Source organism: Arachis duranensis, chromosome 4 (genome assembly GCF_000817695.3).
Source record: "Arachis duranensis cultivar V14167 chromosome 4, aradu.V14167.gnm2.J7QH, whole genome shotgun sequence".
Lineage (NCBI taxonomy): Eukaryota > Viridiplantae > Streptophyta > Magnoliopsida > Fabales > Fabaceae > Arachis > Arachis duranensis.
The window spans coordinates 107,876,463-107,903,937 of record NC_029775.3 but is presented as its reverse complement, the minus strand read 5'-3'; the positions used below and the strand labels follow the sequence as shown (position 1 = coordinate 107,903,937).

At 34.1% G+C, this 27,475-nt stretch overlaps 2 protein-coding genes and 1 long non-coding RNA gene across 4 annotated transcripts; 2 read left to right on the top strand and 1 right to left on the bottom strand.

Annotated features, from left to right (window-relative positions):
• The first annotated feature begins 5,564 nt into the window (after positions 1–5,564).
• On the top strand, positions 5,565–7,654 carry LOC107485647 (LIM domain-containing protein PLIM2c-like). Of its 2 annotated transcripts, XM_021140889.2 has the most exons (5): positions 5,565–5,707; positions 6,473–6,572; positions 6,686–6,714; positions 6,804–6,893; positions 7,185–7,654. In XM_021140889.2, the coding sequence occupies exons 1-5, from the start codon at positions 5,573–5,575 to the stop codon at positions 7,515–7,517; spliced, it is 687 nt and encodes a 228-aa protein (XP_020996548.1). In that variant the 5' UTR covers positions 5,565–5,572; the 3' UTR covers positions 7,518–7,654. The 2 variants fall into 2 exon arrangements, with proteins under 2 accessions (XP_020996548.1, XP_052117114.1); XM_052261154.1 differs by lacking the exon at positions 6,686–6,714 and having other exon boundaries at positions 6,473–6,610.
• A 12,460-nt stretch (positions 7,655–20,114) lies between these two features.
• Positions 20,115–24,060, top strand: LOC107485648 (uncharacterized). The gene is given in 13 exon segments (XM_052259867.1): positions 20,115–20,492; positions 20,565–20,693; positions 20,772–20,864; positions 21,015–21,094; positions 21,178–21,291; positions 21,856–21,929; positions 22,210–22,286; positions 22,563–22,646; positions 22,728–22,820; positions 22,934–23,041; positions 23,135–23,206; positions 23,433–23,461; positions 23,463–24,060. Coding segments are annotated over 13 exon segments (1,656 nt in total). The 5' UTR covers positions 20,115–20,189; the 3' UTR covers positions 23,863–24,060.
• A 1,012-nt stretch (positions 24,061–25,072) lies between these two features.
• Positions 25,073–26,126, bottom strand: LOC107485660 (uncharacterized). Its single transcript, XR_001591515.3, has 2 exons — positions 25,951–26,126; positions 25,073–25,355 (listed from the first exon to the last, which is right to left on the bottom strand). It is a non-coding gene; the product is annotated as an uncharacterized LOC107485660 (long non-coding RNA).
• Between the last annotated feature and the right edge of the window lie 1,349 nt (positions 26,127–27,475).

Here is a 27,475-nt window from a genome sequence, read left to right as displayed (position 1 = left end):
TAAAGAAGAGACTACAGGAAGCAAAGGGAGCTTGGGCTGAAGAGCTCCCTCAGGTGCTATGGGCTTATAGGACAACTCCCCAATCCGCCACAGGAGAAACACCCTTCAGATTAGTCTATGGCGTAGAAGCCATGATTCCAATAGAAATCAATGAGCAAAGCCCAAGGGTAATTCTCCATGATGAGGTCGGAAATATACAGGGGCACAAAGAGGAGCTCGATTTGCTCCCCGAAGTCCGAGAGGGTGCCCAGATAAGAGAAGCGGCATTAAAGCAAAGGATGACTACTAGATACAACAAGAAAGTCATTCGAAGAGCATTTGTCCTGGATGACTTGGTCCTCATCAGAAATGACATTGGAGTCAACAAATCAGGGGAAGGAAAGCTCGCCGCAAACTGGAAGGGGCCATACAAAATCAAGGAAGTGCTAGGGAAAGGTTATTATAGAGTAACCGACCTGAATGGCACTGAGCTACCAAGGTCGTGACATGCTTGTAATATGAAAAGGTACTACAGTTAAAAGCGAACTCTACTCCCTGATGTACTCTTTTCCCAAACTTCATGATTTTTTCCCAAAAAAGGGTTTTTTCTGGAGAAGGGTTTTTAACGAGGCATCATAGTAGAGGCTAAGGGAAAATAGGCTATCAAGACCCTTAGTAGCAAGAAGGTACCTTCCCAATTAAGATCTTTTTCATTTACAATATCTCTCTTAATATCCTCCTTTATTTTTTCTAAGTCTTTCTACGAAACGCACCGACTTAAGCTCGACAAAACGTGAAAATCCCATGAACCGACCTAAGATGGTCGTCAGGATAAAACGACGAGGCACAAGTCGGTGTAAAGAGGTTGTATAAGTTGATCGTAACAAACTCGGGAACAGTCCGACTCGTAAGTCGAGATAAGAACCCGAGTAGACAAACTCGGAAACACTCCGAGTAGATGAAAAACGCATCACAAAAATAACCTAAGTCATAAAAACTCACTAAAGCAAAGTTGAGTATAAAGGATAACAAAAGAGATTGAAAAACCTAGGATCGAAGGTTGCGTGAAAAGCCCTCAAGCTAAAGGGCTCGAAAAAGCAAGACAAGCCAAGAAAAAGGTTTTCAGAAAAAAGATCAAAAAGGGTTCTTCGAAATATCAAAAACAGAAAAGCATGCACGCACAAGGTAACTTAAACCCTTATCCAAAAAAGGGCATTCACTTTTGTTTAAAAACCCTTATCCAAAAAGGGCACAGATCAGAATATTTTGTTTACGGCCTTAAAAGGCCAAAGGGAAATTGTTCACACAACCACCAACAATGAATAAGTTTAAAAAAGGGGGGACTCACAGGCCGAGCCCCCATATAGCCATAAAAAACAAAGTTATCTTTTCAAGGGAGTAGAGGAATCACCACCGCCAGACTCAGGAGGGGCGCCACCAGGACCAGTCGGAGGAACGGAGGAAGAACTCGGAGCATCTTTAGAACGAGGAGGAGACTCAATAATCCTTTGCCCCCGAGTCTTCAGATCCGACTCAAAAACAACCTCGGGAACAGGAGGATCAACGATGGCGCCATCGATAACTACCTTGTCGGGATGTAAAGGAGAAAGATCCAAGTCGGGAGCGATAACTCTGACTTGTTCCAGGAAAATTCTCCAAGACTCCTCGGCCCCATCAGCAATGGAGTCCTCCAACTCGGCGTATGCGTTCCGAGAATTCACCAAGTCCTTCCTCACAGCAACAATATCTTGAAATAAACTGTGGTAGCTGTCTTGTGCTGTTTTCCTCAAATTTGCCTCCAAAGTGCATTGAGCCCGCAGCTTACTCTCCTCCTCCTTAAGGTGATCCCTCTCCTTCCTCAATTTATCTCTCTCTTCCTTCAACTCTTTCTCATGTTTTTCATAAATAAGAAGTCTCCCCTCCAACTCCTCAACCTTCGAGGATGCCCTCAAAGAGCTGAGGGGAGTCTTCTCGAAGATGTCCAAAAGTTTGCCACACACACCCGCCGCCCTAAAACTCTCCTCGGCCAGAGTGGTGAGATGGTTCCGAACAGAAACATCATCCATACTTATAAAAGGATAGATGTTCTTTCGGACGAATGCAAGAGCATCCGCCTTAACCCCACCATCCCAAGAAGAGCCAGACTCTGAAGTCTTGCGCTTCTTCCTCTCTGGCTCGGAGAGAAGTTGGGCGGAAGGGAGTGGCCGAGACAAAGTCGAAGAGGAGATTATAATAGGTTGAGAGGGAGTACCCATAGTCTTAGGAGGAGGAGGAGGAGGAGGAGGAGAGGCGATTGCCCTGGCACCACTGGACCTAGCCCGGGACTTCGCTTTAGCCTCCTGGACCCTCTGGTAGGCCTCCTGAGCATTCTTCCTTGCCATATCTACAAGAAAAACAACTAACAGTTACAAGTCGGCAACATTCAAGTCGGCAGAAACAACTCGGAAATAAGAAATGCATGCACTACCTAGTTGAGATTGAACAAAAGTCGGCGTTCCCTGGAGGATTTTCCTGGTATCCAAGTACGGGGCCCTCCCCCACGCTTCTCGGAAAAACCCCACAATGGCTGCCTCCACCTCATCTAGGTCATCTGGACCATACTTTTCACAAGGGGAGGACGGCAACCAATAAAGGGGAAAGCGAGGGGAGGAATGCTCATCCAGGAAAAAGGGGTGGTGACCTTCTACGGCTTGAACTTTGAAAAAGTAGTTTTTGAAGTCATGAAAAGATTCGTTAAAAAGGGTGAAAATCCTCCGACCTTGTATGGCTCGGAAGGATACCCACTGCTGTTTGTTGTTTAGCCCACTAAAGGGCTTGGTCATATGAAAAAGAAAGAAGAAAATCCTCAAAGAGGTCGGAAAGTCCAGAGCGTGGCTAATAAACTGATAAATCTTTAAAAAATCCCAAGAATTAGGGTGAAGTTGAGTAGGGGCAACTCTACAGTGGTGCAAAACAGATATCTCGAAATCCGAGAAAGGAAGAAAAACACCCAAGCGGGTGATCATACATTCATACATGAAGAAAAAATGAGGGGCCGCCTCATTAACTCTCCCAAAACAGACCCGGTCTTCCGGACCCGGGATTATCAGTTCATATTTTGGCTCGTCCTCCTCCGAAGTACAGAGCCTGTAATGAGTACGAAGATGAGTGATAAACTCAGCATCGACCAACGGTTCCTCCCCAAGGACCGTAACATCAACCCACTGAGAAAGAACGTCTATGGAAGCCATTTTTTATATAAAGAAAAGTGGCAGAAACCTACAAAAAGAAAAAAAAAGGGAAAAGAAAATCAAAAAACACGGCCCCTAAAAAGGAGAGATACGAAGCTAGAATCTACAGACCAACCTATCTACACACAAAACAAAGCATGCAAACATAAGGCATGACATGGAAAAAATAAAACTAACCTTTATCCGAGAAATGAAGGTTGGAGAAAACAGAAATCTTCGAACACAAGAATACAGCACGAGCAAGGAAAGAAGAAGTTTGAAAGATTGCAGAAACGGAAAAATGAAAAGAGAGGGAAAGTATTTATAAACATGCTAAGGGGCATAATGGTAAAAGCGGAGCAGTCATCAATGAGATTGCACCGTTACCAAAGTCCTCGATGCTTCCCTAACGGACACGACGCTTGAATTGACGTAACTGTCAGAAACAAAGGGTCGCGAAAATCACGTCGGTTTCTAAGACCCATGTTTCCTCCAAGCAAGTCGACTACGAACCCGAGTTAAGTACTTGAACCCAAACTTTAAAGAAAATTTGGGCTCAAGTAGGGGCACTGACCACTATAAATACACTGACACCCCTCAGGTATCTCTAAGCCCAATACTCTCTAGACCTGCTTACACTCTTGCTAACTTAGGCATCGGAGTGTCTTTGCAGGTACCACCCCCCATTCACTCGCGAGCACAAGTCGGACGGAGCCTCCCGAGTTGCAGATTCATCCGGAGCCCTCCTCCTTCATACACTTGGGCCACCAAACGCCATCCATCCTATTAATCTCCGGTTACCCACCGTAACAAAAAGCATTAGAAAAAAAAATATTTTTTGAGAAACTGCAATTTACATCTTTTTTTAAAAGATCTTTTTTCTTTAAAAAAATATTTTTCATGTAATAAATAAACAAAAAAGTATTTCTATATTATTATACCATACATAATAGATAAAAATTAAAGAGATATTTTTGTATGAGATATCCAAACATAAAATTAATTTTACTTTTCTATAAGATCTTTTAAAAAAAGATAACTCGAAAAAAGATATTTTCTTAGAAGCTCATCCAAATAATTTTATTAAAAACTTAATATATATAAATTAGCATAGTTAATGATTTTTAATATGTTAGTTTACATTAATTTGTATATTTTTATTTTTTTTTTCAATTAGTAACCTTTGAAGAAGCACATTTGAACTAAATCTATAAAAAAATATATAAAACAAATTCCAATTACTAATTATATAAATTAATAATTTATTCTTAGAAGATTAAACATATTTGTCATATAACTTCATTAGCATAATTATTTCAATGAAACAAAACAACAATTGAGATGTATAGTTACTTAACATAATAGTTGATATAACAACATAATTAACATTTTTATTCTACTTAAACATATATAATTGGCTAATTTATTAAAGCTTCTGCCTTTGTTTCAAAAATTGTTTGCTTTTGCTTTGCATATTCGATATAAGATACAAAAGTTTATCACAAAATATATTACTCTAGTATAAAAAAGATTAAGAATAAAAATTTTAATATCAAAATTTAAGAATAAAACAACTAAAATTTAAAAATAAAGAAAAATAAAAATGAATACGATAACTTATTTTTAGACAATATTAAAAATAATATCACAAAGTAAAAAAATTACAGACCTTGAATTAAAAAAAATTATAACACTCTTCTATGTATACGTAAAAATTATAACATTTTTCTTAATATAGTACATTTTTTCTCTTTCTTTAGGTGGAATCGTTAATATAATATTTTTCTTCACCGACTAAAATGAGATTTATAAAAAGAATAAAAATTACACCAGATAAGAATCATGACTCATGATGCTATAGCCTCTGATAAACCCTTAAAAACAAATAAATATTATGTTTTTTCAAAAAAAAAATTATGCACAAAAAAAAATTATGCACAAAAAAAAGGAAATAATAAATGTAGAAAGCAGATGGTGTTAGTTATTATATTTGCTGGTATCTAATTGATCCCAAACAGTTGAACGGGTCCTCAGAGACAAACCTGTTTTCCCTCAAAAACACAAATTTATAACCACAAATGAAAGCACCAATAATCCATATTTTCCTCAAAATTTCTGAGGTCTCTAATCACTTGTTAATCATTGATAAATTACTTTGATTAGACAAATCAAAGACTTTGTTCAACACCCATTTTTGTCTTTTGAGGTTATGAGTACTATTCTCTCTTTCTGAGTTTCTCTTTAATCCTTAGATCCCGGGTTAAAGGAAAAAAATAAATAAAAACAATTTATTAGAAGAAAATAAAACACAAGGAATAAATTTCCTTAGCCTTGTTTTGAGTTATTGTTGAGAAAAGAAATAAAGAAAAAAAAATATTTGCAAAATGTCATTCACAGGAACTTTGGACAAATGCAAGGCTTGTGACAAAACTGTTTATGTGGTTGATTTGTTAACTCTTGAAGGTATACCTTACCATAAAAACTGCTTCAGATGCACTCACTGCAAGGGTTATCTTACGGTATGTTTAATTCTCCAACACCCTTTTAAATCTTGCTTTTTAACTATGTTATGTTTGTTTCTTTCATTCATTCATTCATTCATTTCTTGGCACATTCTATTATTCTTGCCTAATCAACCATTTGTTGAAAGAAAGAGCATAATATCTATCTTCTCTTAAAAATCATTTATCTCAAAATGTAAGCGGAGAAATATTTTATCTTCTAAAAACATATTTAGTATCAGTCTTAAAAATATCTGTAACTATTTATTTTAAAATTTAACTTTGATGTAAAAAAAGTATATATAGGAATTTAATCATATTTTCTGTTTAAAATAATCATTCACGTAATCAATGTAAAAAATTGTTAATTTTAATAACATAACATTATATGATTGAATGTACATGTAAAATTGATTTATACGGGGTTGATAAAAAATTTCATGTAATTGAGTAAAAGCAATAATAATTCCATTATTGTTAATTTTGTTCATGTTATTTGATGAATAATGAGACAACAAATGATGAGACATTTTCTAAAAAATACAAGAAGAAAATAAAAAGTAATTAGTGGTGAAAAAGCGAAAATGTCTACAATACTGGGATTGAATAAGATACAATTTAAAGGGTTTTATAGGTTCATTGATCGAGAATTAAGAGAGCATCAAAATTAAATTCTTTATTTTATTTAAAGATTATATAAAGTATAAAATATGAGTAGCTATGATGTTCTTTAATTATGCATTAAATTGGTTGCATGAATAATACTAAGTTATGTTGGTTTAGATGAGTACCTATTCCTCAATGGATGGTGTCCTGTATTGCAAGACACACTTTGAACAGCTTTTCAAGGAATCTGGAAATTTTAGTAAGAACTTTCAAACAGGTAAAGATTCATATTCTACAACATCATCTTCTGATTCTGTAGTTCTCTGCCTTCTATTTTTGCTCTCTGGCTAACAAACTGTGTTGCATTTTTCGCGACGATTAACACGACAGCAAAGCCTTCTGAAAAATCAAATGATGCGGTATGTTTACTCTCCAGGAACCTAACAAGAATGTGCATTACAATTTTGAGTTGTTAATTTCAATTTGAATGATTTTAATTAATTTGCAGAACAAGGCTCCAAGCAGACTCTCATCCATGTTTAGTGGAACTCTAGACAAATGCTCAGTTTGTGGAAAAACAGTGTATCCACTGGAGAAGGTTTGTGAAAATTATACAAAAGGGACTAGTAACTTCCATCACAAACTTGAACACTTTATGCATTTATTATCTGAAAAATTATTGTGTTTAACTCGTAGAATTTTGTTTGACAGATGCATAACAGTTAGAATTTCGATTTAACTTTTAAAATATTTTGATATTACAATTTTAAATAAACAAATTCATTTTATAAAATTTATGTTAAGTTTAACGATTTTACGATTTAAATACTATTATTTAATTTATTTTTGTGATTTTACGTAAAGTTTCGATTTTCTCTGGCTTGGATAGATGTCGCTGGAAGGAGAGTGCTATCACAAGACATGCTTTAGGTGTGCTCATGCAGGTTGTCCTCTGACACACTCCAACTATGCTGCCCTTGATGGTGTCCTGTATTGCAAGCACCATTTCCAGCAGCTCTTCATGGAGAAGGGTAACTACAACCATGTACTCCAGGCTGCAAAGGACAAAAAGGTCAATGCCACTCCACCTTCTGAACAAGCCGATGCTGAAGATGGCGAGAAGCCGGAGTCCGAGGAGAAGAAAGAGGAAGAAGAAGAAGCAGCTCATGAGGAAGAAGAATCTAAGGAAGAGGAAGAGGAAAAGAAAGATGAGGACACTTAGAGTGTTTGTCATGCATTGGAGAAGCATATATGAAGTCTAAGTTCTTTTTCTTATTAATTAAAATTTTACTGTCTAATATTTTACATTGGTTTTATTTTTCGCTTCAATTTTTATGTATTTATATACAAAAGAGAGATGTTCAGTACAATATATTGTTTTGTTCAATTTTGATGGAGGTTTAATTTCTCCAGGATATGTATGTCATTACTATGTAATAACTTTTGATAGTAAAGCAGGTAATACAAATATACAATGTTATGTACAATTTTCTCTCTACTTTTCAACAACAACTAATTTTAATGGAGAAAAAACTTATATGCAATTGATAAACAAATTAATAATTAAAAATTATTAAATGATAATTTGGATCTAGAATAAAATAGTAAAATATAGTGAAAAGTTAAATTACTCTTAAATTAATATAGTGAGACATACTGTTTATTAAAGTTACAAAATCAATGAGGATTAATCTTTTACTTTATCACTTTATTAACTTTCTCATTTTAGCAGCATCTCATTTATGTCAAAGTAATTATTAGGATGTATTTATTTATAGATAGGACACTATACAACAATATGAAGACATAAAATTATATCTAGTACATGAGACATGAATATAACATTGTATTTAAAAATATTAAATTAGTGCATTTTAAGTCTTTTTGAAAGAAAATATTGTTCTTCCTAATAGAAAAGATAGAAAAATACTAATAAAAGATATAACTAATTTTTTTATTATTTTTATTAATTTTTTATAATTATATTTTTTTAAAATATTTTGTATGAAAAAATTAGAGTAAATTAAATTTTGATAATTTATTCTTTCTTATATTTACTTTATCATTAAATAAAATACAATAATACTAATTTTTATATCTCTATCTTTTATATTTTATTTTTAGTGTCCTATTTTTTTTTAGAACTAAACACAATTTTAGGATTTGTTTAAATGAAAAGATAGAAGTATAGTAGAAAAAAGTAGAAACAAAGAAAGAGGAACCAAAGAACGTAAAATTTTTAAAACAATAATATTAAATTTATTATTTATATAAAATATATATTAAAAATAAATATACCTTAAAAATAAATTAAACATTAGATAAAAAAAAGGATAAAAAAATGAGTGTTTTAAAAAGGACAATATGAATTTTTTTTTGTCGCTTTCTAATTTTAATCTATTTTCTGTCTATGATTTTGATCTTTTAAATTTTGAATTTCACTTTAGAGGGTAAAATGTGATATCTCGCCATTTATTTTATACGTGATACTAAGAGAAAATATAAAAAAAAAACTATTTAAGAATAAAAAATCACACTTTATCCTCTCAAATAAAAATTTAAAATTTAAAAAATCCAAATTCTACTATTTAAAGGCAAAGGAAAGATTTTTGAGTGGACTTCACACTCATTTTACACTCTAAAGGTTTTCAAGATTTTTATTAAAACAAATAAAAAATAAGAAATAATTGATATTTTTTTATTTTCTCCTCTGTTTCTTTTTCTTTTATTTTCTATTTAAACAAACAAAACCTTAGTCTTAGTGTAATGCACTAAATACTAATATTAGTCATTAGTAAAATTTATATGTCAGTAGCAACAATAACTGTTTACAATTTACGAAAAACATAAATGACCAATGAAAAACTTTTCACAACAGCAAAATATATTTAAAACCTTCTATATTAATAGTTGTTTTTTTGTAATTTGCAAATTGTGTGGTATCAATATTTCGAAAATTGGATTGAATTGGTCGGTTCAACCAAAAACGGATTCTTTATTCGGTTCAATTAATGCCAAGAATCATCTTAACAAAATCGATAAAAAAAATTAGTCGAATCGAAAGTTAATTGATGAACTGACAGAATTGAATCAATTTTTAAAACTTTTGGTCTTTGATCCAGATCAAAATGATGCTGTTTTGATATTTATATATATCTAAAAAAAATCCAATTCAGTAGAAATCCCTCCCCTTTCTCTCTCCCAATTACAACGCAGAAAAAAACCTAATCCTAAACGGATCAAAAGAACAAAGCTATTGAACAACCATCAACCATCATCACTATCGGCGTCGGTGTGCTCTTCTTCTCGCATCTCCAGAAGGTTGCTCTTTCTCCTCGAAAGTGTGTTCTTCTCCTTGCATCGCTAGAAGGTCGGTTCGGAGTTGCTGTTGGCGCCGGCCACTGGCTCTATCCTCGTCAAGCCTGCCTCTGTCTTCGTCGTCGTCGAATCATCTCTCTCTGTGTCTCGAGTCATTTTTTTCTGTGTGTGCGTCGAACACACCGCGAAGTGTGAATATTTGTTTTCTGTCGTCAGACTCTTCATCGTCTCTCTGCCACCGTGAAATTCATAGCGTGATTATGTTATTCAGTTCTCTCTGTTTCTTGAGTTCTTCAAAAATTTAATTTTTTTTCTTTGTTAATTATAATGATTCTGAATGGATATATTTTATATTTTACTGTTGTGAATTATGAATTTTGGTTGTTGGACAAAGTGTTTGTTTAGGTGTCATTAAATCGATAAAAAAGATATTTTTTTAATGAAAAAGATATTTTTTATTTTTTAGTGTGTTTAACAAATTTTTAATAGTAAAAGTAAAAGTACTAGAAAAATAAAAAATATCTTTTATGAGAAACTATAATTTACATTTTTTTTAAAAGATTATTTTTTTTCTAAAAAAATATTTTTTACATAATAAATGAATAAAAAAATATTTTTATCTTATTTTACCTAAATATAATTGATAAATAAAATTTTTTTTTTATATGAAATATCTAAACATAAAATTACTTTAAATTTGTAAAAGATCTTTTAAAAAAAATCATTAAAAACAGATCTTTTCTAAAAATAGCGTTGAAACAAGTCCAAAATAGATTATGCATTTAGGTTGATTATGTTTAATATAATTGCTGGAGGGAATAGTTCAATTTGATTAACACTATTGAATCTTAATTGTATAATTTACTATTTTTGATTAATGTGTAATTTATTATTTTTTATTAACTCTGTTCAATTTGATTAACTATCTTGAGTGTGCATTTTTTTTATTGCTGGAATTTTATTTCTTTTGGATTGGGACGTTAGAATATTTAACGATAACTATGATTTCTGATGAGAAATGTTTTGTTTAGTTAAATATTTATTTGTTTAATATTTTTTTTGTGGTAGAACATTATGTGGTTCTCATTTATGTAGGTTTTGATTTTCTTAGTTATAAATTTTGATGTTTAAAGTTGTTTGTGAATTTTTAACGATAAATTATAAATAATTTATTGTATGAAAATTATAAAATTTTATATTTTATTAATTAAAAATTATTAAATTTAAATATTTAAAATTATATATTAAATTTTTAATAATTTATTATATATTTAATTAAATCGGTTCAATCACAATTTAATTCCAATTAAAGCATTTTTGTAAATGAGTTATGCTACGTGTATACCAAAATCAGCCACTAGTATAAAATATATTCTGGAATATAAATATACATTAAAAATAAATTAACCCACACATGTATTTATACACAAATACATTGATGACTGATTTTAGTGTACAAATAGCATTTTTATAAATTAAATCATTGAACAAATTACTTGACTAATTTGGTTCTCACAACCTTAATTGGTATCATGCAATTTTTTTAGCAAGTGGCAAAACATGATAGGGCCATACTTAGATATTTCAGGATTTTTTATTTTAATAAATAAAATAATTATAATAATTACTGAAATAAATAATTTAAAAATATTTACCGAAATAAATACTCATCTCTTATCTCGTTTACACTAGAAATGAGATATGACACGTCAGCCTGAAATGTGTATAGCGAAAATGAGATATACTTATAAAAGAATGTGTAACCTTTGGCATTCTCCACACACATTTCATATCTTTTTCTATCTCGTATTTCTCATAAAAATAATGCAACAATGGCTAGTAACAACGTTTACATAGTTGTGTGTGTTTATTCTAATTGTCGTATGAGAAATGGCGACAACGGGGTGACATTTGAGTGTGAGAATCCAATACTGTTGCGCACTCAGCGTCTAAGTACGTTGTCGGACTTGAAGAGTTTGATATTGAGCAACCTCGGTGGTACAGAAGCGAGGGATGTCGGAAGGGTGGGGTATAGGTTGCTAGCACGCACCTATGGGTAATGGAGTTTTCCGGTTTCGATTATTTCAACTTCTAGGGGACGAGCATGTTCAACTCATGTTCGACATCCATGGAAGAATCATGGCGGAACAGGTAATGGAGCTTTCTGCCGAGGTTGGAGATGTGGGTCGTGGTGGTTCTATACACTCGACCTATGTCTAGGACTACCGACCTCTTGCACCACCACCGATTCATCTCGCCATTCCAGTTGATGAGGCGGAGGAGGGCGACGAGGAGTCGGACGAAGAATACGTGGCGGATAGTGTCGATAGTGATTCTTCCGAAGGGGGCAATGAGGAGGAGTTTGTACCCGAGACACCCGCCCATACTATGGCGCGCCATGTCTTGCCTCCACCTCACCCAATTCCGGTGCTATTGGCAGTGCCAAGTCACTATTATAGTATGGATCTAGACGCCATGCATGAGAGGACTCTGTTTTCTAACTTGGGAGAAGAGGATTACAAACTAGTCGGTGGGGTAGAGTTTCAGGTCGGCCATGGGTTCAAATGCCGAGATGCAGTGCTACAGGGTATGAAGAACTACAGTATTCGAAGGAGTGCTGAGTACCGGGTGATCAAATCGGACCGATTAAAGTATCATGTGCAGTGCCATCAAGCTATGAATGGGTGTCAATGGAGCCTCCGTGTGGCCCTTCGACAGAACCTCAGATACTGGTAAGTTCAACTTCAATTGTGCTTTTGAGAACTTCTGTGCACTATATTAAGCAAGATCCTAGGGCTAGTGCGCATGGTATGGCTGGAGCCCTCCAGAGGGTGAAAATGTGGCATACTGATGTAAATGACCCTGAGGGTGAGATGGTGGAGCTCATGGAGGGGTCATCTGAGGTTGTGATGACGTCAGCAACATTCCATAGTCGTAGGAGGGCGGGGTCGTATACTGGCTACCCGGCCGAAGACCCGCCCCGTACAATGAGGTAGAAGCCGGTGATATATGTGGCATACTGTCCAATACCCTGCTCCCTACCGGTCCGGAATGACTCGGCGATCCGATGCATCGAGGCTGGATCGACGGTGTGAAGTTGGAAGGCATCATCAAATAAGATCTCATCAACCATCTCCTCCTCCTGACGGATACCTGCATCATGCTAACTCGGTGGTGATGTGTCCCAGACTGCCCGATGATGTAGCCCTCCAGAACTGGATGGTGGATGCAGTGCGTGTGCCGGGGGAGGTGGAGGAGGCGGACCCAGAGGTGAAGCCTCTCTATCCGATGTGATGTCTCTGTGATACTCTTGGCGGCCGAAATTCGCCTCCTCGTCAGACTCTACATTCAGCCTAACCCGACGAGGCCTGACCCGTTTTCTTTTAACTAGCTCACCAGGTTGACGCTCTCTAGCGCCTCTGTCCCTCCTAAGAGGTCGTCAGGTATCCTCCCTGCCCCCTCGCACGTCTACGCCGATCCGGCACGCCCCGGGGAAGGTGGAGATTGTCCCTAGGCTGGCTGGCAGTGGGCTGTACGTTTAGGGGCAACTCCACAAGTCTCGGATCCTCCAAAACCTCCTGACTCGACAGATTCCTAACACGGCAAGCCCCACGCCACCAATCATAGTACTCTCGGGTTGGCCTGGTGTCAAATATATGAAGTATGGAGATCCTGCGACCGGGATCAAATTGCTTGCGCCAACCATCGTACCAATCCTAAAGTTGATCAGGCCACCAGACATCCTCACCACGGGCAGTGGACACCCAGAACCTATCAGGAAAAACAAGAAGTTGTATAATCTACTATCACATAGTGACACACACAACATAATTAGAATAATTGACATCTAAACTCCGATAAGCAATGATAAATAAGATATCATTTATACCTGTCAAGGTTCACCGGAGTGCTAGGAACTTGCTGCTCTCAATTGAACTGCCGCTTCACATGATCAACTTGGTGAAACTGCACAAGGTTGAAACATACCAGTGGGACGGCTGACAACCATGTCCCCCACTCCTCCTCCTCTAGGAACCAAGGAAGGCACAGAGCCTGCAGAGCAAGGTCATCGTACACTCTCCATGCAAACTGAAAAAACTGTAACGGACATAATAATCAGCCACCCAAAAATGAGACAACATTAAGAAATAAAATGAATATGTGGTGGTGGTAAACATGAACTAACCTCATCAAATCGTAACCGGTCGATCGAAACCCTCCAATGCAGGACCCCAGCCTCATGTTGATCCTTGTTCTGCTACTGCAATCCAACCAACCTGACACCAACCAAGAGAATATAAACAGTTCGTTAAGTAACAGGTCGTAAGAAGTTACAAATTAATTTAAATAAATACAAAAATAAACATTTGTTACCTCGTAGCCATGGGATACTGGTAGATCCCTCTATCAGGTGGACACCACTGAAAAAATCTCTGGTAGATCTAGGACATCAATAGCAGAGTGCAGCCGGCAATGTTCATGACGCCCCGCTGTGCCGTCGAACACAGTGACTGGTACGTCTAGGCCAGCACGGGCGATCCCCAAGACAACGCCCAGCACTGCCCAAAGTCCCGAAGGAGAAGGAGCTAACGCACGTGGACCAAGTTGTTCGACTTATCCGTCATCAGATATCCTTCGATCAGTAACATAATGTAGCACCTAGCGTACTGTCGGAGGGTCTTTGGTCGGCTGTAGGGGGCGTCTGGCGGACACGATCCCACGGCCAAACAAGCTTGAGCGTGAATGACTCCTTTCTCTGCGTCGCCTGCTGTGGAGCCGCTGGAGGCTTGGCACCAAGCAGCTGCTCCACCAACGCCCACGTCTCCATGTGGTACCACCTACCGAAGTCACGGAGGCACCCCCAACTAGGGCTCCATGTGCGCATAGGCCTAGGTGGTACGTCACGTCCTGCAGGGTGATAGTGACCTCACCCCACGGGAGATGAAACGTGTGCGTTTCCGGACGCTATCGCTCCACGAATGCTGAAATCAGGGAATTGTCAAAAGTGAAATCCCTGAGGGGCACCCTGTCGCCGAATCCAACCTCAACCAGATACGGGACGATGGCATCGGGTGGAGGAAGGGTATGACTCACTCGTCGGGGCAGTAGAAGGCGAGGCCTCTGAAGAATAAAAAAAATTCGGCCTTATAAAGAAATAATTTTAAATTTTTGTGTTTATTGAATTCTTACACTTTTTATTAGCTTTGTAATTAGATCAATTTAATATGATATACAAAACATTAAAGTTAAATAAATATTTCTTTCTAACTTACATGTCCTTCTATTTAAGAATATATTTTTATGTTTCAAACTTACACATATTTCTAAATTACATATTACATACTAAACAAAACCTAACTAAAACGTTATAAGTAGTAACAACCTAGCACAAGTAAAACAGAGTTCCAAACTAATAATTATATGGTAACAACCTTCCACAAGCAAATAAAGTTCTAAATTTATACTAGAGACCTACTGCTAAAGCTACAAACTATGTTCTAGTTCTTCGCGACTAGCCTAACCATGGCCACATAAAAAAAATTTCCATATGCTTATTGCACAAAATTAAACACAAGAAAACTAACCTCCAAGTCGGCTGCCCCGGCGTAATGCGACGTCTCGTTCAATCTGTTGATGTCTCCGTCGTTCTCTGCCTGGCGCGCCATCGCAGTATTAGTCGATTATATTGTCAGAAGGGAATAATAGAAAGGAGAAAGTGGTTGACAAGGTCAAACTGGGGTCTAGAAGCACGCTGTGAACGACATATACTTATAGGCGACATGCCTTATCTGGTTTACATTGTAAATAGAGTAAATGCCCTTTCCGGTCCCTAACGATTTGCCCGATGGACTTCCCACCCCCTAAAAAATCTAAATACCCAAATTGATTCCTATCTATTATGATTTCAGTACGTTCCAGTCCTTGCAACCGGATCCGAGCAGGTCATTGGCTGATGTGTCAGTAACTTGTCCACGTGGGTTTTTCTCCTTCATAATTGGGACAAATCGCCCCCTGTACCTTTGTTGAAATGTTGCGTTTCATTATGAGCGTTATTCCATAAAACACAAAGGACATGCGATCGTGCTGCACCACTATGTGGGAAGACATTGGAAGCATTTGGCAAGTTTCTTTGAAACGGTAAGCAATCTTTTGTTCTCTTCTACTTACTTTATCTTTCACTGTAGTCAAATTGAGGATTGTGTCAGATAGTGGGAGTGAAATTAGCTTTGATAACTCAGTTCTCCTTTGCATGGTGATTATGGGTGGATGGGGTGAAGCACTAGCTTTGTTTGATGAGTTAGGGTTGTTGCAAAAATATAATAGTGATGTTAACTTTGAAAGTTTCTACCTTTCTGCTTATTGATAAGTTAGAATTCTTAACTGATAGATATTTTAGCCTATTTGCTGTTGATTAAGTTTGAAGTTTAGCTCTGTTACTGAGTTATAGTTTGGATTTTTACAGATGTCTGTGTTTGTTATCCCTGTTTTTCATCATGGTGGGATACTCAAGAAAGATCCAAATGGATTGTTACGATACGTAGATGGAAAGATTGAGAAATTTCCACCCATGGATGTTGATTTTGTCAACAAGAAGGACTTGGAAGAACTCTTCAGGGGATTAGGTTATCTAGAATACAAAGAAATTTACTGGCTTGATCCAGCAACAAGAAACCTGGAGTTTGGACTTCATATCCTTAATGGTGACCATGATATTAATGACATGTGTGAAACCACCCTAAGTTGTCCAGATAGAAATGAGTTCTACATCTACTTTGAGCACCCGGTAAGTCAACCAATGGCAGTCGAACCAGAGCCAGAACCAGAGGAAGAGCCCGTTGTGGTCACAGAGGAATCCTCATCGGATGATGGATACGAGAGTGCCGAGGATGAGGCCTACAAGCCTCCTCTTCCTAGTTATGAGAGTGATAGTAGTGATATTGAGTCACCAAAAAGACATGGAAAAAAAACAAAAGAAAAAGGATCAGTGTCTCTATCAAACAAGAAGAAAGTGTCACCTAAGAAAAATGGTAAGAAATCATCAAAGAGGTATACTGGGAGGAGGAGGAAGAGACATGTGCTATACGGTAAATCTAGTAAAGGAAATCGAACTGAGACACCTCCTAGTGGGTTGGATTCTGCCCAAGGGTCAGTAGAAACAGATATGGGAGGGCCAGTAGAAGATGAACTAGGAGGTCTAGCAGTGGTTAATGAGAAGAGTGACAGTGATAACTACAACTATGAATATGCTTCTGAAGAGTGTCATACCCCGGTATCTTCTGAGGATGAGAGGACAATGCACGGACTTGATTTCAATGAAGAAAATGAATATGGAGAGGTTCGGTTTGAGCTTGGAATGCAATTTTCGACTATGGAGAGATTTAAGAAGGCCTTGAAGGATGTATTTGTCTGGGATGAAAGAGATTGCATGTATATCAAGAATGAAAAGGAGAGGGTCAGGGCTATATGTGCGGAGGATAACTGCCCATGGTTAATATATGTGGCAAGGAACTCAAAAACAATGGCATTTGAGGTAAAAACATTTCACAACAAGCATACATGTGGAAGGGATTATGGAAGCAATTTGGCCGATAGGGCATGGGTCACAGATAAGCTGGAAAAAAGGTTGGCAACACAGCCTAAGCTGACACCGAAGGAAGCAACGGAGCATATGAAACAGGACTACAATGTTCAGGTCCATCCAAAAATGATCCAAACGGCTTTGAAAGCAGCTAGAGAAATTGTTGTTGGGAATGACAAGGCACAATATGGGAAGTTGTGGGATTATTTACAAGAGTTGCATAGGAGTAACCCAGACAGCACGTCTGACATATGTGTTGACCCAATTCCGTAATCTCTACCGCTGTTTGACAAAATTTACATATGCTTAAATGCGTGCAGAAATGGGTTTGTTAAGGGTTGTAGACCACTAATAGGCCTAGATGGATGCTTTTTAAAGGGGTATTATGGAGGCCAACTCCTAACTGCAATGTCACTTGATGCTAACAACCATGTATTCGTTATTGCATATGCTGTTACAAGAGCAGAAAATACAGAGAACTGGATGTGGTTCTTAACTCGACTTCAGGATGATTTGGGAGACCATCAAGTGCGCGGATGGAATCTCATGTCCGACCAACAGAAGGTAACAACATTTGCCAACCTATTCTGATATTGTTTATAATTCTGCAGAGTATAGTTGGATTATAGTGTAGATATTGTTTAGATTATTAGATATTATTTTATAAATACAAGTCTGCAGAGTATAGTTGGGAATGAAGCCTCCACCAAAAAAACAGTGAAAGGACTTGCTATATGGATATTATGTTGTTTAGAAAATGTAGAACTTTGGTTTAGGGGAAGACTCTATCTTAGTTATTTTGGTTATAGTGTTGATGTTATTATTAGGTTCTGATTTGAAGTCTACATAATACTCAAGGTTGATTTAGAGATACAGTCAATTTTTTTGGTTTTTGTTTTAGCATCAAGTTGAAAAAACACACATGGTCTTCTGAGTGAAACTCTGGAGCAGGTCATATTTTGGAGTGAACTTTTTGTAAAATACTCATGCTTTAGTTTGTGAATCACTTAATCACTTTATATGTTGGTTTCAACTTTTATGAAACTCTCAAAAATTAGAGTGCAATTCCAAATTTCTCTGAGATTTGAATATTTATTTACATTGTTATCTTCATAGACATGTGTTTCAGAAACTCATAATAATACAATATGATAATATCTCAATACACTATTTTAAATTCTAATAACTACATGAAATAAAATAAATTAAGTATCACTGAATTAGAGTAAATAATCATAACATCAGTTGTTGTCTTCATACAAGCTATGAATTTCAACAATAATACATTAAGTAGTTGTCTTCTATTTACATAACATTACACACTAAATCAAATTCATATTTTTCTCAATTAACCCACTGCAAATTGATGAAATTATAAGTGTAACTGCAATTTCAATTAAAAAAGTGGTTAATGTTCTGTATTTAGTGTTGCCTCCAAATGTTTTTTCAATTTTCTGCTTTGCCATCATTACTTCCAGTGCCTCCAATCTTTCTTTCATCGTCTTCAAACTTTCAACCACACCATTCTGATTGACATAAGCTTTATGTGAATATGACTCAACATATTCATCAAGCCAAGCAAAGTATTTGCAATGTGGAGCTGCGGTCTGCAACAAATAACACTCCATAGTAATGGCAAGGAATTTTGAAACAAAACTAAAATTGAAAAATGATTACCTTAAAATAAGAGCAACAAAAAAAAAAGTCTGTTCGAATTTTCTGCAGTGCTAGATTGAAACAATATTGCATATGTGCCACAATGACATCTGGGTGCTACAAATCTTTTCTTGCCTTGATTTGCCTTTTCTCCTATACTCCCAGTGGAACCCAGAGTTGGACTCCAGCACAAATTCTTCCCAACTTCATTGCTTTCCTCCACGATTCGTGAAGAAGAGTCTCTGACTTTCATAGCCATATTGTTCTTCAGGAGAAAACCCTTTATCTTCACTCTACACACGATGAAGACAATGAAGAATAAAGAAAAAACCCTAAATAACTATGAACACCCAGGAGATAACGCTCATAATGAAACGCAACGTTTCAACAAAGGTACAGAGGGCGATTTGTCCCAATTATGAAGGAGAGAAATCCACGTGGACAAGTTACTGACACATCAGCCAGTGACCTGCTCGGATCCGGTTGCAGGGACTGGAACGTACTGAAATAATAATAGATAGGGATCGATTTGGGTATTTAGATTTCTTAGGGGGTGGGAAGTCCATCGGGCAAATCGTTAGGGACCGGAAAGGACATTTATTCTTGTAAATATGATATACACGTATCAGGCTGACGTGTCATATCTCATTTACAGTGTAAACGAGATACGTACAAAATTATATTTTTTACAATGTAAACGAGATAAGAGAGTGATATTTATTTTGGTAAATATTTTTTAAATTATTTATTTCAGCAATTATTATAATTATTTTATTTATTAAAATAAAAAAATCCGATATTTCATCTAATGGACTCATTTTAATAAGAAATACTAATTTTGGATGCATATTAAATTTTTTATCCCATTTTACGTGTTAAAAGTATTTAAGATAAATTTATTATGCAATAATATAGAGAGAATAATTTACTTCTTTTATGTGTCAAAAGTATTCAAAATAAATTTATTATAATTACTTTATAATTTTTTTATTTTTTTTAATACACTCACAATGTAAAGATATTTTATATAATTGTTTAATTATATTTGATTTCTTCAATAATTATTCATGTGATAAATATAAATGCAGTTATTTTTCTGACACAACGTTACCTAATTAGACGGCATATTAACATAATATATCAAAATTAAATTTTCATAATTAAATATATATTTTCAATTTTCAAATTTCAAATTTCAATTTTAATTTGTTAATTTGTGCAGAAATATTTATAGGTTTATATGGGGTCTTACCTCTGAGGCCTCGTTCCCGCCGCATTCCTTTCAGTTTGGCAGTTAGGTCCATCCAAACGCTCTGTAAAGCAAAACTTCACTTCAATTCAATGGAGAACCAGCGACACCAAGAAAGAGAACCAGAAGAACAAGTAGTAGTAGTAGATGAGGTTGATGATGATGATGATGAAGAAGAGGAATCGTTTTCTTCGGATTCCGAGATCGGTGACGCCCTTGACTGGCTTGACTCCAAGGACGATGACGACGTCGTCGACGCTTCCTTCTCTCTCAATTCTCGCCGCCCCAACGCCCATGGCGGCCACCACCACGCCGCCGTCAACTCCTCCACCCTCCAGCCTCTCTCTAACCGCAACCAGAAGTTCACGCACCACATTCGTGCGTCTCCCTTAGAGGTAAACCCTAAAATTTAGGTTTTCACATATATAATTGGATTAATGACTCAAAATTTAGATTTGGTGGTGCAGGAGTGGGAAGGGAGGATGAATGTTGGGATGTCTAACTCTGTGAGTACGGCAATTCGTGGTAGTGTTCGAGAGATGGCCATTGGTAAAACTAAAACTACTGATAAGGCAGACCGCGCCACTGTTGAGCAGGTGATACTACCCTAATCACTCTTAAACTTGTCTATTAGCCAAATATAATTACTATGCAACTAACTCTGGTTTTCCTAGGCAATTGATCCTAGAACGCGCATGGTTTTGTTCAAAATGCTTAACCGAGGTGTGTTTCATGATATCAATGGATGCATTTCAACTGGAAAGGAAGTATGTGGTGCACCAGAAACTTTTATTTTGTGTTTTCCTGTTTCTGAACATCATGGTTTAGGTTCCAAGATGATGTCTCAGACTATTCTGTTTTGACAATTAGTTATATGTCATATTGAGTTCGTTTCTTCCTTTTTATTTGTTCTAAAGGCAAATGTTTATCATGCAACCAAATCTGATGGTCAAGAACTTGCAATTAAAGTATACAAAACATCCATTCTGGTTTTTAAGTAAGTATAACGAGTGTTACATCGTTCAAAGTTGCATTTTTATTAATTATATAAACTGAACTTTATTCTCTGAATGATATCAGGGATAGAGATAGATATGTGCAAGGAGACTACCGTTTTAGAAATGGATACTGCAGGCATAATCCCAGGAAAATGGTAAAAACATGGGCAGAGAAAGAAATGAGGAATCTTATGAGGTTTGCTTCCTTTTCTCCCCCCTGTTTGTTTCCCTGTTGGGTTGGTTATGAACTTTACTAAAAGAAGTGCTATGAAAAATTCATGTAAAAAATTAAATTGGATAATCAAAATAATTGGAAAAGAAGGTAAACTGTACACATGTTTCTCAGTCAAATGTTCTTTACAGGTTTTTTTGTCATTAATCCTTTTACCTTTACACTATGCATGAAGTGCTACGAACATTCATCTTGTTTTTTCTATCAAAATAAAAAAAAAAAACAGTTTAAAATTATTTGGGTTTATGGCAGTTACTTAACCAGGTACTAGAGTAATAATAATTTGTTACAGTTCAAAGATCTTTTATGGATTTGATGTATGTCTGATAGAATAAACTGAAATGAACCTAGTAAATCTTTATGTGTGTTAGAGCCTTAGAGGGCCAGTCCCATGTGCTTCAATTTTTTAAAGCTTTTACTTTACCTTTTCTTTTATTTTTCCAGTAAATCTGTATCAGATAGTTTGGATCCATGCATACCTAACCTTAATTATTTCCTTCTCTCATCTCTTCCCAAATTGAATTGCAGGCTAAAGGCAGCAGGACTTAGGTGCCCTACACCTCTTCTTCTGAGGCTGCATGTTTTGGTTATGGAATTTATAGGTACTGCTTTTATTCTCCACATTCACAAAACGTCCCCATACTGTGATCAATGTAATTCTGTGCACATATTTGATACAGTGCTTTCATCCATCTGCTGTTCATTATCTGGTATAAGAAAAGAGAGAAAAGGAAGAAAAGAAAGTGAGGCAGTTGTTCACTAATTTTTGTCACATATATCGAAGTTGGAATTGATTGTAATTGCCCCCAATATTGATCATTCATAAGAAACATAAGTACAATTTCAATTGAATTTCTGAGTTTATTTTTTCATTTTTCACAGGAAAGGCTGGTTGGGCTGCCCCTCGTCTTAAAGATGCAAACTTATCTTTAGACAAGTTACGTGAAGGCTATCTTGAGGTGTGTCAAATTACTACAATAGTATATTGTGATGCTTGCATGATATAATTTTGAACTTGGCCTTTTAGCTGATATCTCAATTCTTAAAGATTATACCTTAAAGATGCTTTGGTGTGAAGTCAATAATAGAGTCAGTGAGTCGACAGTTTTGAGTATTATTTTAGGGATCCTTAATGGAAATACTGTTGCACATTTTTTTTTAGTATTCTAAGGGCATTAGGCTCTTCTGTGCTACCAAGGTTTTAATTTGAAATTATACGAGGATTTGTTTTACAGATGATTATTGCAATGCGGACATTGTATCAAAAGTGCAAATTGGTTCATGGTGACCTCAGCGAATATAATATACTTTATTTTGAGGTGATCTCCTCTTCACCTGTTTATATTTCATTGATTAAATGCCTCTGTCAATAGCTAATATGGTTGTTCTCTATTTGTTAGGGTCACTTGTATATTATTGATGTTTCTCAAGCTGTTGATCCTGACCATCCTCATGCCCTCGATTTCTTGCGTGAAGATTGTATTCATATATCAGTAAGCACTTGTAGCAATAAATGATTGATTTCTTGTTCTGTTTTTTATATCTCTGTAATGGGGATAATGAGGTAAAGGTGTGATTAAGTAGTTTTTGTCATGTTGGTTTGCAGGACTTCTTTAAAAAGCATGGTGTGGCTGTCATGACGATAAGAGAACTGTTCGATTTTATTGTTGATCCAACTATTGCTGATGATGCTGTGGATGGTTATTTGGAAGAGGTATTTGTCTTTTTGTTTTCTTATTAGTTATTTCTCTGCATTTTCTGAACAACTTCAAGAAATAATTTTTTTATGCTTCTCAAAAAATTCTAGATGCAACAAAAAATCTCAGCAAGAGGAGATGTATCTGTAGAGGATGAGATTGCAGACTCGGTATTTATGCAGGTAAACTGATTTGTTATGTCAGCTTCTTACTTGATCCTTTTCTTAATTAGTATGATATTTAAGTCAATCTATAGATATGAGTTTGATTCACTTGTTTTGCTTTTTATTTTGAATAATTGAAATGGGGTTCAGATTTGGTCTTTGAATCAACCGTGTTTATAGTCTGGTCAGCACGGTGTTCTTTTGTTCTTTTTTACATTTTCAATTTCCTGAATTCTCTGTACAGACTTACATTCCTAAGACGCTAGATGATGTTANNACGCATAACAAGTGGGAAGGACACCGGCGATTTATACTATCAGACCATCACTGGACTTAAACACGCATTATCAATATCACAACCTTCGTCGCAAAATGACAAGCAGCATGTGAAATCAAATCCTACAGAGGTTTCACATATCAACTCTGATGATAAATCTGGCCTTTCAAAGGCAGATGGTGACTCAGAGTCCGACGAGGATGAAAATGATGAAAGTGATTCCGAAGTGGATTCATATTCTGAAAGCGATACACAGACGCCTGCAGACAGGAAAGCGGCTAGAAAAGAGAATAAGAAGAAGGTGAAGGAAGAGAAGAGAGAAGCGCGGAAAAATAAAATCCCCAAGGCTGTCAAGAAAAGAAAGAAGAAGTTGGCTAAAGCCAAAAAGACAAGGTAGGCAGAAGCAGCTTCAAGTTTTTGCCTTCCAGGTAGTAGGATTTAGGTAGAAGTTAATACACCATATAAAAATTGAGCAATTTTGTTGAGTGGATTCAAAGCAATATAACAGTTGCTGGTGTGGAATTTTCTAAGTGTGTCTCACAATTCTTAAATATACTAGTAATATATTTGTCCACACTATTTGCTTTTGTTTATACTTTATACTATTGTTTATGGAAATTTAGAAGTGGAAGTGTGATTGATTTTTATTTCTTATTTTATTTTTTGGTTAAATCTTCCTCCATTTAGTTTCATTAATGACTTCGGTTTTCTTTTATTTTTTTCACATTTTTTTGACGTATATATAGGATTTTTTATTTTAATAAATAAATAAATTATAATAATTACTGAAATAAATAATTTAAAAAATATTTATCAAAATAAATATTTCTTTCTTATTTCGTTTACACGGTAAACGATAGATAATTTTGCACGTATCTCGTTTATTGTATAAATGAGATATGTGTAGTTTTTTTAATTTTTATATATCTCGTTTACAATATAAACGAGATATATGTTAATTATTTTGTTTGCATTNTATAAAAGTTTAAAATATAATTTAAATATTTCCATTAGTGAATAAGAAATAATCCGTGTTCGATTGAAAGAAAGGTATCCGTGGACAGTTTAATAGTGCATTTATGTGTTTATGTGCTTTTAAAGTAAATATTATTTGAAATTTGAAATGTTCTATTTTTAAGAGTTTGGTCTAAATTAAATTATTAATATTTTCTATTATTTTCAAAAATTATATCTAATTATTTATAAATACATATATCTCATTTACACACGGAATAACATGTATCTCGTGTATCTTGTTTACCGTGTAAATACTAAATACATGCAAAATTTTCTCATTTACAATATAAACGAGATAAGAGAAATATTTATTTCAGTAAATATTTTTTAAATTATTTATTTCAATCATTATTATAATTTATTTATTTATTAAAATAAAAATTCCGTATATATATATATATATATATGCAAATACAAGTATCTGAACGTCAATTTCAATTACACCCCAAATGTTGTCCTTTGACATTTCTAAGCGATATTAATTTTTAGTTACTTTTTATTTGGGTTATAAATAATTACTCATAATATTCTTTAACCTCATAAAAGTAACTAAGAACGAGAAAAAAAAAGAAGAAAGTAAATAAAATTGATTCATAGAAACATCATTTATTTATATATTTTAAGCTTTTTATTTTCCATTATTGAAACATTTTTTCAAAGGGAAAATGTTGCAAACATAGGACTACAAATTGTGACATGGAGGTGGGTACTGACACATACATTTGCTATTAATGCAAAACCCACTTGCTAGCCTTCCAAAATGGTTTTTGCAAATATCATCGCACTGGTGATCTGCTACACATATTTCACTGTTGAGTGTTTGTGTACAATGGTTTGAGACAGACTCTGTTACTTTCATTAGCCTTTCATTCCCTACGTATCCACATCAAACACATCAAACAATTACTACTTGGACAGTTGGATGTGCAATCTAAACTAGAATAAACAAATAGAAATTTATAATTTTTTTCTATTAAAAAAACCAGTTTTTTTTTTTTGGTTGAAAAAATCACTTTTCACCGTATTTTTATAATTTAATAAATTAATTAGAATTTAAATAACAGTCGGTTATTTTTTTGTTTGGAAAATCAAAAAGACTATTTTTATTAACATCAAATTTTAAATAATTTTAACTGCATGAAGAGAATCAGATTGCAAAATTACTTTTCTGAAAATCATAAACAAACACAGCCTCAATTCTTTTAATTCTTTTTCGTCTAAGAAAAATGACTTTCTTTATATTTGTAAACATTTTATAAAATATTCGCTTTTTAAAGAAACGAATTTCCATTTTTTTTAAAAAGAAATAAACATAAGCTTTTTTTTTAACTATTTTTAACAATATAAAATATAACATGTAAAACTGTTCTTTTTTAAAAATAAAAAATAAAAGACAAAAAATTTATTCTTGAAACAAAAACATAGAAGATAAGAAAAATTAAACATTGTCTATTGGATATAAAGATACCTATGCCAATGGAAAAAACAAGGAGACTGATCAGAACATAAGTGAAAGCCTTCATCTTACTATGTACTTGAAAGTTGAAAATTGAAAGTATGAAAGAACGTGTATATGTCTATGTATATATAGTAAAATCATATGCGTTTAGTAAGAGCCATAAGGGGGCACTTGCCCCCACTGGGTTTTCATTTTTTAAAAAAAATAATTATATATAATAATGTATCTCTATTTTTTTAAATGATCCCATTACAAATAAATTATATTTAATTGGTTAAAGTTTTAAATTAACTTTTTTATTTTTTATTATTTTGATTATTATTTAACCTAATTAAATTTAATTTTTGTACCGTCACTCTTTTATTCTCTTAAATTTTTTTATTTTTATATTTTTAACATTTTTTTCTATTTTTTGTCTAGTAGTCATCTTCTGTTCATCAAAAGGTAAATTTTAAATTCTCCATATTTTTTATATAATTTTCTATGACTCTATGTATCTTCCAATTTCATTATTTTTCTTTTTGATATTTTCAATTACAAATTTTAATTCAAACAATCATAGTTTAGGTATTAATCTAATATTTTTCTTCATAACTTTATATATTTTATTTTATTCTCAATTTATTCATTTTTATTACTTATTTTTTATCTTTTGTTTTAGTATATATACCTGTGTTACATATAAAATTTTAAAATAAATTAATTAATTTACTAATTTAGAATATATTTTTTATTTTTGAAAATAGTAAAGACAAAATATTTTAATTACAATATATAATTAAACAGATGAATAAAATCTTTCATCTAACATTATATCAAAATTAAATTAAAAAATATATAACAAACTTAATTATTTTAAAAAGGACGAAAGAAAAAAATTGTAAATTAAGGTTATATTATTTTATATAAACATACTTTTATATACAGATTTAATTTTTCTAGTATTTATATATAATTCTAGTTTTAAATTATAAATACTAGTGTGTCATTAGTTGCTAATGTGACAATTGAATCAGTCTTTTATTATTAAATGTGTATAAAAAAATTAGTTAAGATAACAAATTATTTATAATTTAATTAAAATATTTTAAGTTCAAGTTTTAGAAATAAAAAAATATTTTTTTGCATTTAATGGCATATTTATTATAAAATAATATTATATATTTAAATCTTTTTATTAATTAAGTCTAATTAAATTAATTTAATACAATAAAAATTAGTTACGATTAATATTATTCTAAATCTTATTATTTAACTTGATTGAATTAGACTCATAAAAAGATTTAGATATGTAACATTATTTTTATTAAATTAATTAAATTTGTACCGAATACGTGGAGGATATGCTTTAAAAGGGGGTCATAGCACACAATCATTAATTATTTTTGACTAATAGTCTTTAACAAATTAAATTTGTCAAGCACCCCATTATTAAGGTCAAACTAAATAATTATCCTTACAATAAAAAATATTAGGATTTTGCTAACTTATCTCTTAAGATATAAGTTAAAAATACTATAAAAAAATATTTATA